Source organism: Chiloscyllium plagiosum, unplaced genomic scaffold (assembly GCF_037043375.1).
Source record: "Chiloscyllium plagiosum isolate Xiang-an unplaced genomic scaffold, Cpla_swu_hap1 HiC_scaffold_12, whole genome shotgun sequence".
Classification (NCBI taxonomy): Eukaryota; Metazoa; Chordata; class Chondrichthyes; order Orectolobiformes; family Hemiscylliidae; genus Chiloscyllium; species Chiloscyllium plagiosum.
This window is the reverse complement of record NW_028270150.1, coordinates 86,871,577-86,889,943: the sequence shown is the minus strand read 5'-3', so window position 1 is coordinate 86,889,943 and position 18,367 is coordinate 86,871,577. Positions and strand designations below refer to the sequence as shown.

At 41.0% G+C, this 18,367-nt stretch overlaps 1 protein-coding gene across 8 annotated transcripts in view; it reads right to left on the bottom strand.

Annotated features, from left to right (window-relative positions):
* The window catches only part of LOC122555483 (RCC1 and BTB domain-containing protein 1-like), a 37,963-nt gene extending 20,196 nt beyond the window's left edge, over positions 1 to 17,767 (bottom strand). The window contains exons 1-5 of one of the 8 annotated variants that reach the window (XM_087993011.1): positions 17,689 to 17,767; positions 11,528 to 11,724; positions 7,118 to 7,268; positions 3,709 to 3,875; positions 765 to 923 (exon numbers count right to left, since the gene is read on the bottom strand). In XM_087993011.1, the coding sequence (XP_087849137.1) occupies positions 765 to 923; positions 3,709 to 3,875; positions 7,118 to 7,268; positions 11,528 to 11,653 (603 nt within the window). In that variant the 5' untranslated portion in view covers positions 11,654 to 11,724; positions 17,689 to 17,767. The other 7 variants (XM_087993012.1, XM_087993013.1, XM_087993014.1 and 4 more) reach the window with 7 other exon arrangements.
* Between the last annotated feature and the right edge of the window lie 600 nt (positions 17,768 to 18,367).

Below are 18,367 nucleotides of genomic sequence, written 5' to 3'. Positions count from 1 at the left end.
TTTATGCAGTGCTTTTTATGACCTCAGGGTGTCTCTAAGTGCTTTACAGCCAACATTGTCAGTTTTGTATCACAGGAGACACTGCAACCAATTTGTGGACAATAATGGCTCACAAACAGTCATGCATTATTGGTGTTGAATCAGCTAAGTACTACCCAGGCCACGAGTCAAAATACCCTTGCTCTTTTTGGAATACTGTCATTAGACCTTTTATGCAACCTGAGGTAGAAGAAAGTGCCTCAGTTTAATGTCTCAGCTCAAAAACAATGGCTCTAACACTGTAGCAGTTCCCTAGAGCTCCACTGAGGCGTCAACCTTGATCTTGTGCTCAAGCCTCCACAGTCGGACTCGAATCCACAACTTGTACAATCATGCTTAGTGTTCTGCGCAGCATCAATCCAGACAATTTTGTGTTCCACCAAATACAAACTCACTCTCATCATTTTCTCACCCCATTACCTGGACACAAATCAGGACAAGGGACTTTGAAGCAAATTGAAGCTTTAAACAAAAAAAAATCACGGTCACAGAGGGTTTTCAAAAACTGGGCTGCTCTTCCTCTGTGCTTAATATTATATGACTATTAACTCATGAACTGAGCCCGCAGAAAAACCATTGCTAATTTTGCTCATCCAAATTAAATCAGTATAACATCAGTAAAAGGCAACATTTTCATATCACTGCAGTGCCCTCATTATTCTTCCACTAACATATGCACAACAACACAATGTTACATAGTATACTGGATCTCAACAAATAACTACCTCTCCGTTATCTGCTGTAGCCATGGAGTATATCTGACCACAAGCAATAGCAACAACCCTCTTATTCTGCAAACAGTTTGTTACTCTCCGTGGTGTTGCCTGGCTTGCAGTGGATCCTGATCCAACCTGCCCACAGTTGTTGTGACCCCAGGAGTAGACCTGTTATCCAAGCAGACATAGAAAGGAGATTACTTAAATTGTGGAAAAAAATAGCAAGGTCATATTGTCATGTATAAAATGGTATTAAGTGAAACAGAGCAGATTCTCAAATATGAAAAGATCATGCGTGTATTGGCTGTAACATTTGGGGATCTAATTTTGCAAAAGATTAAATAATTCTTTGATTAATAGAAATTAACTCAATGTTCCATTCATGCATGTACACTGTACTGTAATGTTGCACTTGAGACAAACAAACATGAAATATTTCTAGAGTACAGCATATCAATCATGCACACCATATATTCAGCTGACTGGTCAATTTATATTTTAAAGTTCATGCATTGTTGTTGTGTGCCTCAACTTTATAGTGTGTATAGCTATTTTCTACAAATTTTTATCTCTACATACATGTGTGAAAATTTTTGTTGTGTGCATACATATGTTTGTGTTCAAGTATAATGTCACATTTGAAAGTATTTTACAATGGAAATTCTAAATTGATCTTCAGCTTTAAAGCCCAGAACCAGTACAATAGATATCCCATCTTTCAACAGGTAGCATCCAACAATTAGGAGAAAGTGAGGATTGCAGATGCTGGAAATCAGAGTCAAAAGTGTGGTGCTGGAAAAGCACAGCAGATCAGGCAGCATCCGAGGAGCTGTCTCGACCAGTACCCTTCCACTGACATTCTCATTCGTTTGGCTGAGCTGGTCCTCACCCTCAATTATTTCTCCTTTGAATCCTCCCACTTCCTCCAGATGAAAGGGGGTGCCATGGCACCCGCATGGGCCCCAGTTTTGCCTGACTCTTTGTTAGTTACATAGAACAGTCCATCTTCCGCAGTTATACCGGCACCACCTTTTCCTCCGCTACATTGATGACTATATCGGCGTCATCTTGTGCTCCCACGAGGGAGGTTGAACAGTTCAACAACTTCACCAACACATTCCACCCTGACCTTAAGTTCACCTGGACAATCTCAGACACCTCCCTCCCCTTCCTGGACTCTCCATCTCCATCAACAGTGACCGACTCAACACTGACATCTTCTACAAACCCACTGACTCCCACAGCTATTTAGACAACATCTTCTCCCACCCTGCATCCTGTAAAAACACTATCCCTTATTCCCAATTCTTCCACCTCCATCACATCTGCTCCCAAGAGGACCAGTTCCACCACAGAACACACCAGATGGCCTCTTTCCTCAAAGGCCGCAATTTCCCTTCCTACGTGGTCAATGATGCCCTCCAGTGCATCTCATCCACTTCCCGCCCCTCTCCCCTCAAACCCCACCCTTCCAACTGCAATAAGGACAAACCCCCCCCTACCCCCACCTTCCACTCGCCAACCTCTGTATCCTCTGCCATTTCCGCCACCTACATACGGACCCCACCACTAAAGGTATATTTCCCTCCCCTCCCCTATCTGATTTCCATAAAGACCATTCCCTCCGTGACTCTCTTGTCAGGTCCACAACCCACCCTCCCATCCCGGCAACTTCCCCTGCCACCGCAGGAATTGCAAAACCCACGCCCACACCTCCCACCTCACCTCCGTCCAAGGCCCTAAAGGAGGCTTCCACATCCATCAGAGTTTTACCTGCACTTCCACATGTCATTTTCAGAATCTGTTGCTCTTGATGCGGTCTCCTCTACACTGGGGAGACAGGACACCTGCTTGCAGAGTGCTTCAGAGAACTTCTCTGGGACATTCGCACCAACCAACCCTCCCGCCTCATGGCCGAACACTTCAACTCCCCCTCCCACTCTGCCAAGGACATGCAGGTCCTGGGCCGCCTCCATCATCACACCCTTACCACCCGATACCCAGAGGAAAAACACCTACCTTCCGCCTTGGGACCCTCCAAACACACGGCATCAATGTGGACTTCACTAGTTTCCTCATTTTCCCTGCCCCCACCTCATTCCAATTCCAACCTTCCAACTTAGCACTGCCCTCATGACCTGTCCTGTCAATCTTCCTTCCCACCTATCCACTCCTCTCTGATTTATCACCATTACTCCCATCTCCATCTACCTATCGCACTCTAAGCTATCTTCCACCCCCCCAGCCCCACCCTCCTCCCTTTCATCTCGGCTCTCAAGCTTCATTCCTGATGAAGGGTTGTTACCCAAAACATCAATACCCCTGCTCCTCAGATGCTACCTGACCTGCTATGCTTTTCCAGTACCACATTTTTGGCATCCAAAGAATGCCTATTTGCAAACACTAAGGCTGAAAGATCATAAATACATCTGCTTTTGGAGTATAGTGTAAATAAATCTTTGAACACACAAAGCCAGACAGTTCCTAATAACGTCTGAAAGTGACTTGACATTGTTTTAAGAGAGGGGAGTGTGTGGTGCTGGAAAAGCACAGGTCTGGGAGCATCGATGTTTCTGGCAAAAGCCCTTCACAAGGAATTAGGCCAGGAATTGCTTTAAGCGAGGGCAATTTATGCTCGGATACTATTTTCTTTACGGCACCCAAGGTTGTCAAGGGCTTGGAAAGGGTACAGAATGACATTATTGTTTCAAAGAGCAAGTTCAGGTACAATGGACTGAATTAGTTCCTTCTGGGTTCAATGAAAACAAACGTGCAAGGTAATTTAATTCAAGACTGAAATCCAATAAGCTCTTCATTCTACCATCCCCACTGCATTAGACACTTTAAAAAGATTAAATTTTACAACTGTAAAGTTGGGAAACAAATGTAGATAAATTTAGATCACAGGTATCAAACAAATAACGGAGACTGCATTGGACAAGTCAGCTCTCACCTCGCCTTCTATTGTTAGGATCACAGAGTGATTGGAGCCACAAGCAACCTCCATCACTGTCTTGTCATAGAACATGCTTGAGACAAGGAAAGGCAATGAGCCTGGACCAGTTGTCCCATTACCCAGCTGGCCATAACTGTTGAGGCCCCAGGAATAAGTTTCTCCATCTGAAAAAGATCATAATGGTTGGAAGTGACTGAAAAGCTCCAGAGACTATTTGAAGATGGCAGCCACAGATTCGGGTGCTGCCCAGAAATCTAAGTACCTTTTGTATTTCAAATGAATAACATCAGTCTCACTTTCGCTGTGCAATTTTTTTTATCTGGATTGGTTCAGAGGCAGGTAAAGCAGAATCTACCCTGAAAAATTCTTCTCTTCCTCACCCATACAATCTAAGCCAAAGTGCCACCTCAAGGGCTGCCATTTCCACTGGATGTTGGCTCCTGGAGCAATGATCAATGTAAGGCAAAGTACATTAAGTGCAGTGGCACAAGACAAAGAAACGTTCAATCACACGCTATAAGCTCAAGCCAACAAACTTGATTAACAAACACTTCCATCAGAGAACTCTGATGCAATACAATCAATTACAATCTCTCCACTGCAACATTCATAGTTTTGTGAAAGAATATGGCACAAAACAAACAGAGCTTTGTCCCCTCCCGAGCTCCACTGCTCTAAGGAAATGTCTTTGACAAAACAAACAGAGCTTTGTTTTGTCAAAGACATTTCCTTAGAGCAGTGGAGCTCGGGAGGGGACAATGATGATGTATAAAATTATGAGTAGCATAGATAACTTTTCCCCTTTGTGAACAAATCAACGACCGGGAGCAGTTTTAAGACAAGAGTAGAAATTTTTATAAGAGACATGAGGAAAAACTATTTCCTGAGAGGATGATGGGAATCTGGAACTTGCTGCCTGTAAAGATGGTTGAGGCAGAAACTCATAACATTTATGAAGTATTGAAATGTGCACATAGGATGCCAAAGCATACAAAGCGAGTATTAGGAAGTGCTGTAAAATACAATTAGAATAATTGCTGTTTGTTTTTGACCGAGTGCAGAAGCAATGGGTTGAAGGGCCTTTTACTGTCCTCTAGATCTCATTGACTCTCCTAAATTGAGGGAAGCTGCAACAACCACAATGGAAACAATGTTAGCCAGAGAAAACAGCTGATACAGTTCAAGATTTCAAAGCCAATTTGAAAACCTAATCACCTTATAGATAACAATCAATGCTGGAGATCACAGCGGGTCAGACAGCATCCATTGAGACAGAGCAAGCTAACATTTCAAGTTGAGTTGAGCTCTGATGAAGAGTCATCTAGATTTGAAACGTTAGTTTGCTCTCTCTCTGTGGATGCTGTCTGACCCGCTATGATCTCCAGCATTGATTGTTTTTAGTACAGATTCCAGCATCTGCTGTAATTTGCTTTTACACCTTACGAACATCCTGTTATAGGGGTGTACTGGAGGAGAAGGTAGCAAAATGTATATTTATATAGAAGTCTTTCATGATCAAAACACTTAGTTATGATTTTCAGAAGTGTAATTATTGTCATAATACAGGAAATGTGGCAGCCAATTTGTGCATGAATGCCCACAAATGGGGAATATGATAATGATCAGATAATCTGTCTTTGAGAGGTTGATTGAGGGACAATGGTGATAAATCCATCACATAAAAAGGTGTTTAGATTTGCAGGGAAATCTAGCCTCTTTTGTGCTATTATCAACAAGATTTCACCTGAGAACATCATATTAATTTGTTAAAACTAAACAGTTCTGTCGTCATTTGTTAGTATCAGCCATTTGATCAAATATCTGCCAACTACAGATGAATATCCAATGTGATAAAGAAAAGTTTTGACAAATGCATCGATATGCAACAAAAACTCAATCAGCTGTAGAAAAGCACCAACTCTGGTCACTCCAAGTAGATGCATTCAGGTGAGAGGTTTACAACATTCTAGCTTTCCAGGTATTAAACTCAACATTTCTAATGTTATAGGAAAACACCAAAAGGAAAACACATTGCATTTTCACAGCATCTTTCATAACTTCAGAATCACTCGAAGCACTCGACAGTCAAAGATCTAATAAGTGAAACACAGTCTATTTCTGTACAGTTTGTTTCAAAAACAGTAATGCAGAATGATCACAATCAGTTTTAGCAACATTCATTAATAAATACAGAACAACCTCAATAATCTGAATGAGATGGGCGGAAGCCTTTTGTTCGGATAACTGATCTGATTGTAAAGAAAGGAAGCCATACTGAACATAAAATGTAAAATAAAACATGTTTACAGAGTTTTTATTCATTCAATCGATAAAATGTGTACAAACACTGGATATTGCTTAAATATTCATGATATTTTACAAATAAAATCACTTTTTTCTGTAAATAAAATTCATTGAGGTGGAGGCCAAATCCTCAAACATTCCTTAAACACTACATATATCTGGAAGAGATTAGAGGATCAAACACTGCTCTACCAGAGAGGTTGTTTAAATCTATCATTTTGATGAGTCTGCTATTTAAACAAACTATTCTTTGCGTTCTGCAAATTGCAGGTTTTAAATGTTTTGTTCAGAATTATCTTAACAGCAGGAAGTAATACTAGAGCAATATTCCAGGTTGCGAGGAGCAAATTGCACAAGTCCGGTTAAACTGAGAAGGACTAAATCCTCACCATCACAAAAATATGGAAATCACAGCATTCAACAAGGTTTCAAACAGCTTCTAAAATCACAAGAGCATTTGTCAGTTTCATCTGAACTCAGTGTCATGATAGAAAGACAGAAGCACTGCCTCTCTCATGCATTTGCTTTCTCTGCCATTTTCTTCATAAACGACCCATTACTTTTACAAAGGGCAGTGTAACTAACACTTACATTAAAAATACCCAGTCGCTGTTGCTTGAGGTGCTTGTGTTTCCTTGTTTTTGACAGCATTTTCACATGTTCTTCAGGACAGGTAATCATAATATACTTTTAATCATTGTAAACAAAAGACACTATCATTGCACCAGTGTTTTTATGGGACATTTTTATTATGGGAGCTTGAGATCTTGTTCGGATAATCTGAAATTCAGATCACTGATGTTCAGATAACTGAGGTTGTTCTGTACTGACCAGGAGAACTCCCCTGTACTTTGACTAGTACCACAGGAAATTTTAACTTTGGAACCAGAAGGACCTTAGTTTAACTTTGACAGAAGGCAGCACACTCTCAATACTACACTGAAGCATCAACCTGGGTTATGTGCTGCAGTCTCTGAAAGGGATTTGAGCCCAGAGCCTTCTGTTTAAGGATGCGAGACAACTACTGCTGAGCCATGGCTGACAACTGGAAAATCTTGAAAAATACATTGGAAATTGCTGTTACAGTTGAACTTATGCTTACCTTTAGTTGCAAGTAAAATATGTGGCCCACTTCCATAACTGAGAGAAATTATTTTCTTCCCACACAAAGCTTCTATTTTCTTTGGTGTAACTACACTCTGACCGTCCCCAATTCCTAGGCAGTTACTGCAATTTACCCCAAGTGCAAACACCTGCAACAGAAGTGGTTTGAGTTCAGTGAGCCATGTGAGCTAGTCGTCAAGATATGCTACTCAAATCACTTACTAGAAGTGGTTATTGTGCACCTTGTGTATCTCAAAGAAAGCTGCACAAATTCCGTTCGCAGCAAAGGTATCTATTCCTAAATTGATTAACTATTTAAATTGAGAGAAAAAAAACACTATTGTCTGGAGGGGTTGTATTCACATCTTCAATTAAAAGCAGGATTATAGATATTTCTATATGCAGTGTGCATGTCGATACACAATTTTATTTGAAACGTGAGTGTGGCAGAAGGCTGGCGAGCAGCTATTATTATTTCTAGACAGAACTGAAGCAGGAATTATAGGTTAATTAGCATCATGTCAGTGGCAAGATAGATATAAAAACCTCAGTCAAAGTAGTACTAAAAAAAAACCTAGAAACTGAATATGTAATTAGCATGAATTTTGAAAGCGATTGATATCCTCAATCAACCTTATTGAATTATTTGCAGTAGTAGCAAATATCGTAGATAAGAGTATACATTAAGACATCAAAGAATTAGGATCAGAGAGTGATTGCTGCATAGGAGGGGTCACTTGACTCATCAGATCTACGCTGGCTTTCCAAAGGAACAGTTTGAGACTGTCACTTTGCCATCTTCTTCCTGTAGGCTTGAATATTCTTCAGTGATGAATAATAATCTAATTCCCTCTTGAATGCTTTATCCGAACCTGGTTCCATCACACACTCAGGCAATGCATTCCAGATCCTAATGCAACTGTTTTTACTTCTACTTATTATGCTAGACCTCTTTCATGCTAAATATTTTAAATATATAAAATGTAAATACATTTACAGAAAGCCTCCAATAAGGTACCAAAAAGAAGATTTGTGTTTTGGTCAGAACTTGGGAATCACTGTACAAGTTACAGGTTGGACGTAGCAAGCTGGTTACAAAACAGTGTGCGAGTTGTGGGGATCAAAGATCATTATGCAGACGGAAACAGCCGGGAAATGGGGTATCACAAGAATTGGTACTAGGAACATTATCACAGAAGTGTAATGGAACAGAAGGAAGCATTCATGCTTGCACCAATTTGTTAAATAAGCATCATTACCTAGTGCCAATCTCTTACTTCCTTCCCAAAATGCAGAGGTGCCAGTGTTGAACTGGGGTAGACAAAGTCAGAAGTCACATGACACCAGGTCATAGTCCAACAGGTTTATTTGAAATCACAAGCTTTCAGAGTGCTCCTCCATCATCAGCAGCAGCACTCCGAAAGCTAGTGATTTCAAATAAACCTGTTGGACTATAACCTGGTGTCGTGTGACTTCTGACTTTCTTCCCATTTGCCTGCATAATATCTTTATCCAAATATTCAATAACCTCCTGAATGCAGATTATATGTCATAACTTTAGACAAATAATTTGAATTCAGGTATTAAATAGAATTTAGAACTTTTAAAATTAATACATTTTGGGGCAGTGTGAGTTAGTACAGATGAATAATTATAGGAAGAATGCAACGAAATGCAAGAACATTAATACAATTGTCGAATGGATGTGTAATTTTAAATAAGTTTCAATGTAAAGGTCTGAGACAACACATCATGGTAGGAAGGATAAGGAGACCACACACTTATTGGAAAATAAACATTAAATTTTGAAGAGGAATAGGGAGATTTGGAGTACAGACATAAAATTCATTAAAACTGGTCACACATGTTAATGACCAAATTACTTGTGCTCATTTCTAGAGGAATTGAACTGAAAGACAGACAAATTATATTAACTTTGTACAGACCCTTGATCAGACCACAGAGTTTGTGAACTGTTCTAGTCTCCATATTGTGAAAAGGTGATAGATACACTGAAGAAGATTCAAAAAAGGATTTACGAGAATGATACTAGAATGCAGAGGTTACAACTTTCAGGAAATATTAAACAAGCCTTTCTCTAAAAGAAATGACCTGGTAGGGGTTATTAAGGTTATGAAAGGTTTGACATGTGTCACAAAGCTAGTCCCTTTTTTTTAAAAAAAAACGGTTCCTTGGCTCAAGGATACTCGGTCCTTGATTATTTTCAAAGCGGTAATAAACCAGGCCAGGTTCTCATCAGTCTGGTCTGGTACAGGGATGAAAAGGATTTTGAGAGGCCTTTTGTTCATATGTAAACAGATGAGACTTCAGGCCAAAGTGGTCATGTTTTAGAAGTGACCTGTATGAAGGGAGTGGTCAGCTCTCTAGCTGCGCTGAGCAGCTTAATTCAGCCTTGAACTGGTGAGAAGTTCAATAGTGAGCTGTGTGGAAACTCTTTGTCTCTCTCTTTTCTGCCCTTCAACTTCAACCTGTAAGCATGAATTCCATTTATACTGGTTTTTAAAGGGAGTTTGCTTATTGGGACTGTTGTGTATATTCGGAACAGTTGTTGGATTCCCTCCAACAACTTGCCCACCACCGATGTCAGGCTCAATGATACAGGTCTCTGTACTGCACTGGCTATTTCCTGGAATACACACCAAGACAAATAACAACCTCGTAGAGGACCATCTATGCAGTGAAACACACTTTTTGTTCTGCTCAACCTCTCCTCTGCTTCCACCACTCTGACAGGCAGTACATTACAAATCCTAACAACTCTCTGATTAAAGAAGTTTTTCCTCAGCTGACTCCTAGCTCTCTTGCAGACTATTTTGAAATTGTGATCCTTTGTTACTGGCATACCATCGAGTAGATTCAGAGTATTGAACTGAATTGAATTTATTGTCACGTGTACCTAGGCACAGTGAAAAGCTTTGTCTTGTGAGCAATACAGGCAGATCACAGGGTTAAGTAGCATAGATAAATAACTAATATGTAAACAGCGGCAAAAACAAAAACACAGGTATAGGCGAATGTTAAGAGTGTGTGAGTCCATTCAGTGTTCTAACAACAGTCGGGTGGAAACAGTTTATACTGGTTTTTAAAGGGAGTTTGCTTATTGGGACTGTTGTGTATATTCGGAACAGCATAATTAACTTTAGTTTGGATAGACTGAGTTCTGTAGGGGTTCTTTATTCTGTTCTTTGTGTTTCATTGTGTAATTTTGTGAATTTTTTTTGTCTATTTTAAAATCTAGTAGTCAACCTAGCTAACTTATTCTGGGTAATTTTCACTGTACACTTAGTGAAACAAATAGCAAAGTTATGGTCTGGGGCTGCCTGCTTAAGAATATTTTGAGTGATCTAGCCTGGTCCATAATTCACATCAGACATGAGATGGTTCTACTTCTAAACATGTCTTAAGTTAGGATCCTAAGTGTATGAGGGGCACTAATTAACCAAAATAGGAACTCCAGAAGAATCTTTTGTACTCAGGGAGTGGTCAGTGTTTAGAACGTGTTTTCACAGGGAGCAAATGAAGCAAACAGCAGACATACACTAAATGGATAGTTAAATAACTATGAGGAGGAAGGGAATAAAAATAAATGCTCTTAGCATTAGATGAAGGTGGGCAGGAAGAGGCTTGTATGGGACATCAACAATGGCATGTTCTTGGGTTGAAAGACTTGTTTATGTTTATAATTCTGTAGCATGATGCAGCAAGATTCAGGATAAAATTGGAAGATTAAAAGATAAATGTTGGAAAAGAAACACAACTTTCCAAAAGGAAGGGGTGAATATTAAGCAGTATAAATTAAAATGAAAGCATTTACAGAACTGAAACTTATATAGACAGACAAAAAAAACACTGAAATTAAAAAATAAGGTTATAAAGTTTACAGTTTAAAAAAGTTAAGGCAAACAGCTAACAATTGCAGAACCACAGTACTGAAAGCATACATTGACCATAACAACTGGGTACTCCCACACCCTTGCACCCACCAAAACTACTTAACTTGCAGGTTGACAGGTCTGATCCCGCCATTGCTCTGCCAAAGATTGGAAAGTAACAGGAACAGGCATGGAGGCAGGCAAAGAACCAGACATCTTCACTTATTTAATCTCATTACAGGAAGCAGATGGTTTATTTTCGTCATGTAAAGATCAGTAATTGTTTAGCATAAAGGCTGTTTATGGTCTTCAGTCTGGCAGTATCTGTGCAGTGAAATCAGAGTCAACATTAACTCTGACCTCTCTCCACAGGTGTTGCCAGACCTGCTGAGTTTTTCCAGCAATTTCTGGTTTTGTTTCTGATTTACAGCATCCACGATTCTATTGGTTTCTTTTTAGGGTCTACTTTGAAAGGGATATACCTCAAAGTTATAAAAAGTCATCCCAAGACTTACTTCGTCATTTTTTGTGACATAGATTGCCTCAGTTGCTGAAGTACCAAAGACACAGGCTTGCTGAATGGATTTAATTTCCTGTGGGGAAAGCAAGCTGAACACAGGCCACTTCCCAACATCCACCATGACTGCTTGCTTAAGGACAGTCGGTTAAAGTCATCACCCAGTCATAGTTCTTCCATCCTTCAGCGGTGACTCTGAAAGAAACGGAAGAGAATTCAACACTTTTGATTTCTGTTATAATCGAACATGGCATTGCATTCTTCAGTTCAAAACATTTTCGCCCAAAGAACTGCTGCAAGCCTGAACTAATAATGGTGCAGTGAAGGAAACGAGAGATCGGAAAGAACCTGAAACCAATGGTATCACCATAAAGAATCAGATTCATGGATTTTGAAATAAACAGTGGAAGGGACTGCATTCAAGCATCAAAACCATGAATGAATTGAATGTCAAATGAAGTACAGAAAACAACTTTAACAAGCAAACAGATTAAATTGAAAGTAAAAAAAAAGAGAAGGTAATTACATTTGGTCTTGTACATTTATTTCAGGTATACCAGAGTCATTATATTGTCAACAGAGCTTTTGCTCTATTAATTACTAGTCCAAAGTACATCCAGTAGTTCCGATAGCATATTGCAGTCTACAAGTGTGAAAGGTGAGAGTTACACCTGACTAATATGACTCTTCCCACTTTTGTGTTTCTCTCCTGGCCTATAAACCGAGCATTGAACCATAATTCTGTCATCCACCTTCACTCTGTGCTAACACTTATTATTTTCATAGCCCCTAAAAGACCACATTTGCAGCTGCTTTTAGCAGGAATAGTCCCTTCTTTTTACTCCAGAAACATTCACTGGGATATATCATTTTACAAACAGTAATTCTCTGCAGGGTTACTGCCTGGAGTAAGACTTAAACAAGCTTCCTTTTTCCAGTGAAGGGTACTGAGCTCTGATTAAAGATTAAGTAGAACGTTTCCATTCAGGGAATGATCCTAACAAAGGGTGCACATGTGGATAGATCATGGTGATGGATTAAATGTTGGGAACAAATACTGCGATCAAGCAAATATTGCAACTGCATATCATGCTGTGCATGTCAGAGATAAAAGATGCTGTTTTTGTGAACCTCATGAAACAGCACAACTCAAACAGCAACTTTTGGATATTTCTATTTAACAGTATTTTCACCCCAGATCTGAATGGTTCTGTAGGGTCACTGAATAACTCTACGTTCTCCCCACGGATGCTGTCAATCTGCTGAGTTCCTCAGACAATTTCTGTTTTTGTTCCTAAGATAAACTCGCTGATGTTTGTGATAAATGAATAAAGCTGACAATCATAGAATTACAGAATTTTACAGAACAGGAGGCAGCTATTCAACCCATTGTGTCTATACCGGCTGCTGAAAGAGCTACCCAGCTAGTCCAAATCTCCAGCCCTATTTCTGTGATTCTCTAACTTCATTTTCAAAAATATCAACCTCTCCTCTGCTTCCACCACTCTGACAGGCAGTACATTACAAATCCTAACAACTCTCTGATTAAAGAAGTTTTTCCTCAGCTGACTCCTAGCTCTCTTGCAGACTATTTTGAAATTGTGATCCTTTGTTACTGGCATACCATCGAGTAGATTCAGAGTATTGAACTGAATTGAATTTATTGTCACGTGTACCTAGACACAGTGAAAAGCTTTGTCTTGTGAGCAATACAGGCAGATCACAGAGTTAAGTAGCATAGATAAATAACTAATATGTAAACAGCGGCAGAAACAAAAACACAGGTATAGGCGAATGTTAAGAGTGTGTGAGTCCATTCAGTGTTCTAACAACAGTCGGGTGGAAACAGTTTTGAAATCAGCTAGTGTGTGTGTGTGTGTGTGTGTGTTCAGGATTCTGTACCTTCTCCCCAATGGTAGAGATTGTAGAAAAACATTGCCAGGGTGGGGTGGATCTTTGAGAATGTTGCCAGCCTTTCCTTGACAGCGGGCCTGGTAGATGGATTCTACAGATGGGAGATTGGCCTTGTGATTGTCCGGACCGAGTTCACCACTCTCTATAACCGTCCTTGAATGGTACAGTTGCCATACCAGGTAATGATATATCCAGACAGAATGCTCTCGATGGCGTACCTATAGTTGGCAAGGGTTGGCAAGAGTATTTGCTGTCATGCCAAGTTTCCTCAGCTGCCTGAGGAAGAAGAGACGTTGTTGGGCCTTTGTAATCAATGCATCAACATGAAGAATCCAAGAAAGCTTGTTGTGGATGACCGCTCCCAGGAGCTTGACACTCTCCACTTATTCCACCTCTGTGCTGTTAATGTGTAGGGGGGGCGGCATGAGTAACATCCGACGAAAGTCAATAATGAGTTCCTTGGTTTTGCTGGCATTGAGAGCTAGGTTGTTCTCCGTGCACCATTTTTCCAGGTCTTCACCCTCCCATCTGTAGTCTGTTTCATCGCCATCTGAGATTTGACTGACTACAGTGGTGTCATCAGTGAACCTGTAAATGGCATTATTCTGGTATTTGGCAACGCAATAATATCCTTCCTTACCCTATCAAAATTGTTCATAATTTTGAACAATAATATTAATCTTCTCTACTCCATGGCGAATAAGCCTAATCTCTCTAATCTTTCCACGTATTTAAAATCCTTCATTCCTGTCTCATTCTAGTAAACTGCCCTTTAATTCTCTCTCGGGCTTTAACATCCTTCCTTAAATAAAGTGCCTAGAACTGAATACGATACTCCAAATGTGGTCTGACCAATGATTTTAGGAGATGAAGCATCATTTCCTTGCTTTTATACTCTTATTTATAAACTCAAGGATCTTAGAAGCTTTCTTAACAATTGTTTCAATGTGTCTAGCCACCTTCATGTGAACCTTGAGGTCTCTCTGCTCCTGTACTCCCCTCAAAGTTGTACCATTAAGCCTATATTGCCTCTCCATGTTTCTTCCATCAAAATGTATCACCTCACATTTCTCTCCATTGAAACTGAACTACCAGGTGCCTGTCCATTTGGTCAACTTTCAATGTCCCTCTAAAGTCGCTCAGCATCATCCTCACAATTCACTATTCTCCCTAGTTTAGTATCATCTGCAAATGTAGAGATTCTGCTCTCTACACCCATCTCCAAATCATTTATATAAATCAGAAAATGCAAGAGTCCCAACACCCATACCTGGGGAACATCACTTTCAACTCATCTCCAAAATGAGAAATGCCCATTTATTCCTATTGTTTCTTATCTTTTCAGCCAACTTCTAATCCATTCCACGATGATCTATCAATCCCAGACATTTGTAATTTGCTAACCAATCTGACATGGGGCACCATATCCAATGCCTTCTCAAAGTCCAAATATACATCATTCACAGCACTACCATCTTCCACTGCCTGTGTCACTTCGTCAAAGAACTCAATTAAATTTGTCAGAAATGACCTGCCCTTGACAAAGCCATGTTGAATGTCTCATATTAAATTACTTTTTCCTAAGTGTACATTTACTTTATCTCATATTATGGCCGCCATCAGGTTTCCTAGTATTGATATCAAGCTGACAGGTTTGTAGTTTCCTGGGTTATTATACTGTTAAACAACAGTGTCACATTTGCAATCCACCAGTCCCCTAGAACTAATCCTGTGTTCAGGCAGGCCTGGAAGTTTTCTGTCAACTGCTCCATAATTTCTCCCCTAACTCCCTCAGCAGTCGAGGATGCATCCCGTCCAGGCCTGGGAATTTCCCTACCTGGAGTGCTGCCAGCCTTTGTGCATCTCTTCTTTATCTATCAATATACTGTTCAGTTGCTCAACATCTGTGTTTTCAACTAGGCCACTGTCACCATCTTCTAACTTGGTATAGAGAGAAGCAAAATATTCATTTAGGGCCTCTGCCATATCTTTTGCTTCAGTGAGCAGATTACCATTCTTGTTCCTTACGGGCCCCACTCTATCTTTTACTCTTAATATATTTTAAGAATATTTTACTATTTGTTGTGGCACAGCCTGCCATTCTTTCCTCATGCTTCCTCTGAAGTTTCCTTACTCCAGCCTTAGCATCTTCCTGCGATACTCTTTCTAATTTCTATTGCTATTATTATTCTGGTATGCCATGGTTGTGGGTATTTTCACCAAGCTGGGAAGTTGATTTGCAGACATTTTGTCCCTGTTTAGGTGACATCTTCAGTGCTTTGGAGCCTCCTACGAAGCCCTGCTGTACTCTCTCTTCTGGAATTTATTTGGTTCAGTTCCTGCTGCTTCTGGTTGCTTGTTGTCATTACTGGTATATTGGGTCTACACGTTGGTTGATGTAGTCCGTGGATGAGTACCATGCCTCTAGGAAGTCTCTGGCTGTCCTCTGATTGTTGTGTTGTCCCAATCGAATTTGTGGTCCTTGTCATGTGTGTGGGGTTACTTGAGACAGCTGATCATGGCGTTTAGTGGCTGGTTGGTGTTAGTGGATGCAGATTGCTAATTGTCTGCCCGTTTGTCCTTACAGTGTTTCGTGCACTTAACCCCTAGGGTGGATTTGAAAGATCCAATGGCAGTATTTCAAAGACAACAAGGAGCCCCACTCTCCTGTCCAATATTTATCCCTCAATTTGTTTTCTTTTGATGTTAATTGTCTGGTCATAACACATTGTTTTGTGGAAATTCACTGCTCGATTTCCGACATTACAACAGTGACGACACTTCAAAAGTACTTAATTGATCATAATATACTTTATGTTGGGTGATTGTGAAAAATGCTACCATAAATGGGTGTCTTCTTTCTGTGACTGTAACAGAAAGACAAAGCCATCATTTAAATGTCCCAACCAAAAGTGCAACATTCTCTCAGTTGTCAGCCTAGACTGTGCTCTACTCCTCAAGTTATGGCTGTGCTCCTAAAGAGAGAAACAGCTGCACCCAACTGACCTTTCAGTATTACAGACTGAGGGTTCAAGGATCAAGTGCACCATGAGTGACATTTACTAACTTGCATATATAAACATATTACTTCTAATACTGAACATGGGTAGTCGAATAAAAACAAAATAAAAATGGCAACTCTAGAAATGATTACCAGCAGTTCTTAAACTAGCCACCATTAGTGTCACATGATTACTTTGTGACAGTACAACATATGTCACATTTCATTTATGTTAACTGACAAGGGCAACATTTCTAGATTTGTAATGCTGCCAAATATGTTGTTTACTGTTATACATACGGAAAACAGCCTGCAACAAAGTAACAGGAATTGCATGGTTATTTTCTGAACTCAGTACAGGATTGACTCCGTAATCAGAGGGGTTAAAATCAACTAGGTAAAAACAATGACTGCAGATGCTGGAAACCAGATTTTGGATTAGTGGTGGTGGAAGAGCACAGCAGTTCAGGCAGCATCCGAGGAGCGGCAAAATCGATGTTCCGGGCAAAAGCCTATATTGCCTTCATCAGGAATAAAGGCAAGAGAGCCTGAAGCGTGGAGAGATAAGCTAGAGGAGGGTGAGGGTGGGGGTGGGGAGAAAGTAGCATAGAGTACAATAGGTGAGTGGGGGTGGGGATGAAGGTGACAGGTCAGGGGCGGAGGGAGGGTGGAGTGAATAGGTGAAAAAGGAGATAGGCAGGTAGGACAAGTCATGGGGACAGTGCTGAGCTGGAAGTTTGGATATAAGGTGAGGTGGGGAAAGGGGAAATGAGTCCTTTTCTCACTGGAGGTTGACATCCAGTTCAATGAGGTCATCTAACAGTCCCATTTCCGTGTCTATCGCAATTTGATATGGTGCAAGCTTATTTGCCCGGACAGCCAGCAAATTTCCTTTTGAGAAGACCGCCCCGATTGATGATCAGATTTGTGCAACTCTGCTTCCACCACCACCACCACCACCACCGTAATGTTCAGATCGACAGAACTCAGAGTTCTTTCTCACATTCCTGCACCTTTTGCTCAAAGCCTACGCATCTATTTAGAAACTACCAGGCCACTGTCGTTCACATCCTTCAGTCAGGAACCCACAGGAAACAGCTGACATTTAAGTTAAAATGGGAAGTAGATTCCTTTGGCTGAACAGCGTGAGTTGTGTTGATCTGCCTCTGCACCATGGGCCCGGCCTGACAAGCAGGTTGTAGCTGAAAAACCGCACAAACGTAAATCCAGGTATACAGCCTTACGATCATCGTAAAGTTATTTTTAACTTCCGTCCCCGGTCCGTCGAGCGGCCGCACGACGCCAGGAACCCCAGGAGATCACGTGCCACAATGGAGGCGGGGCCCCACGGGAGACACGTTTCCCCATTGGTCGCTGAGGGTCACGTGCAGTCTGGAGGCGGGGTCTCCTTGGGAATCACGTGCCACCTATTAGAGGCGTGGCTCGATTGCGTCACGTGCCGCATTGGCCGGGGCTCGTTTCGCTGAGGGTCACGTGTAGTATTGGAGGCGGGGCACCGTTTGGAGTGATGTTTAGCATTGGAGGTAGGGCTCCGCGGGAGTCACGTCCCGCTCAGGATCACGTGTCGCATTGGAGGCTGGGCTCTGAGGATCACGTGGGGTTTCATGACGGGACTGCTGCCAGGGAAACGTGTCAACCAAGAACCGGTCCCTTGAGTCACGTGGTATTTCGGCCGGTTGGTGTAATTCTGTCCCCAGGCTGTCAGTGCAGATCACAGATCACATCAATCGATCCTGTGTGCGATATTCTCCCTACCAGTTACCCACAGTTGGAGCAATGGACTGGAAATTCAAGTTGGATCAGTGAGAATGAATAGTTTTCCGCTCAGTGGAGCTGCTCCCTTTGACAAGACATCCCTCTCAGTGATGAATTATTGCTGGTCGAATATTGAGTAGGAGAGCT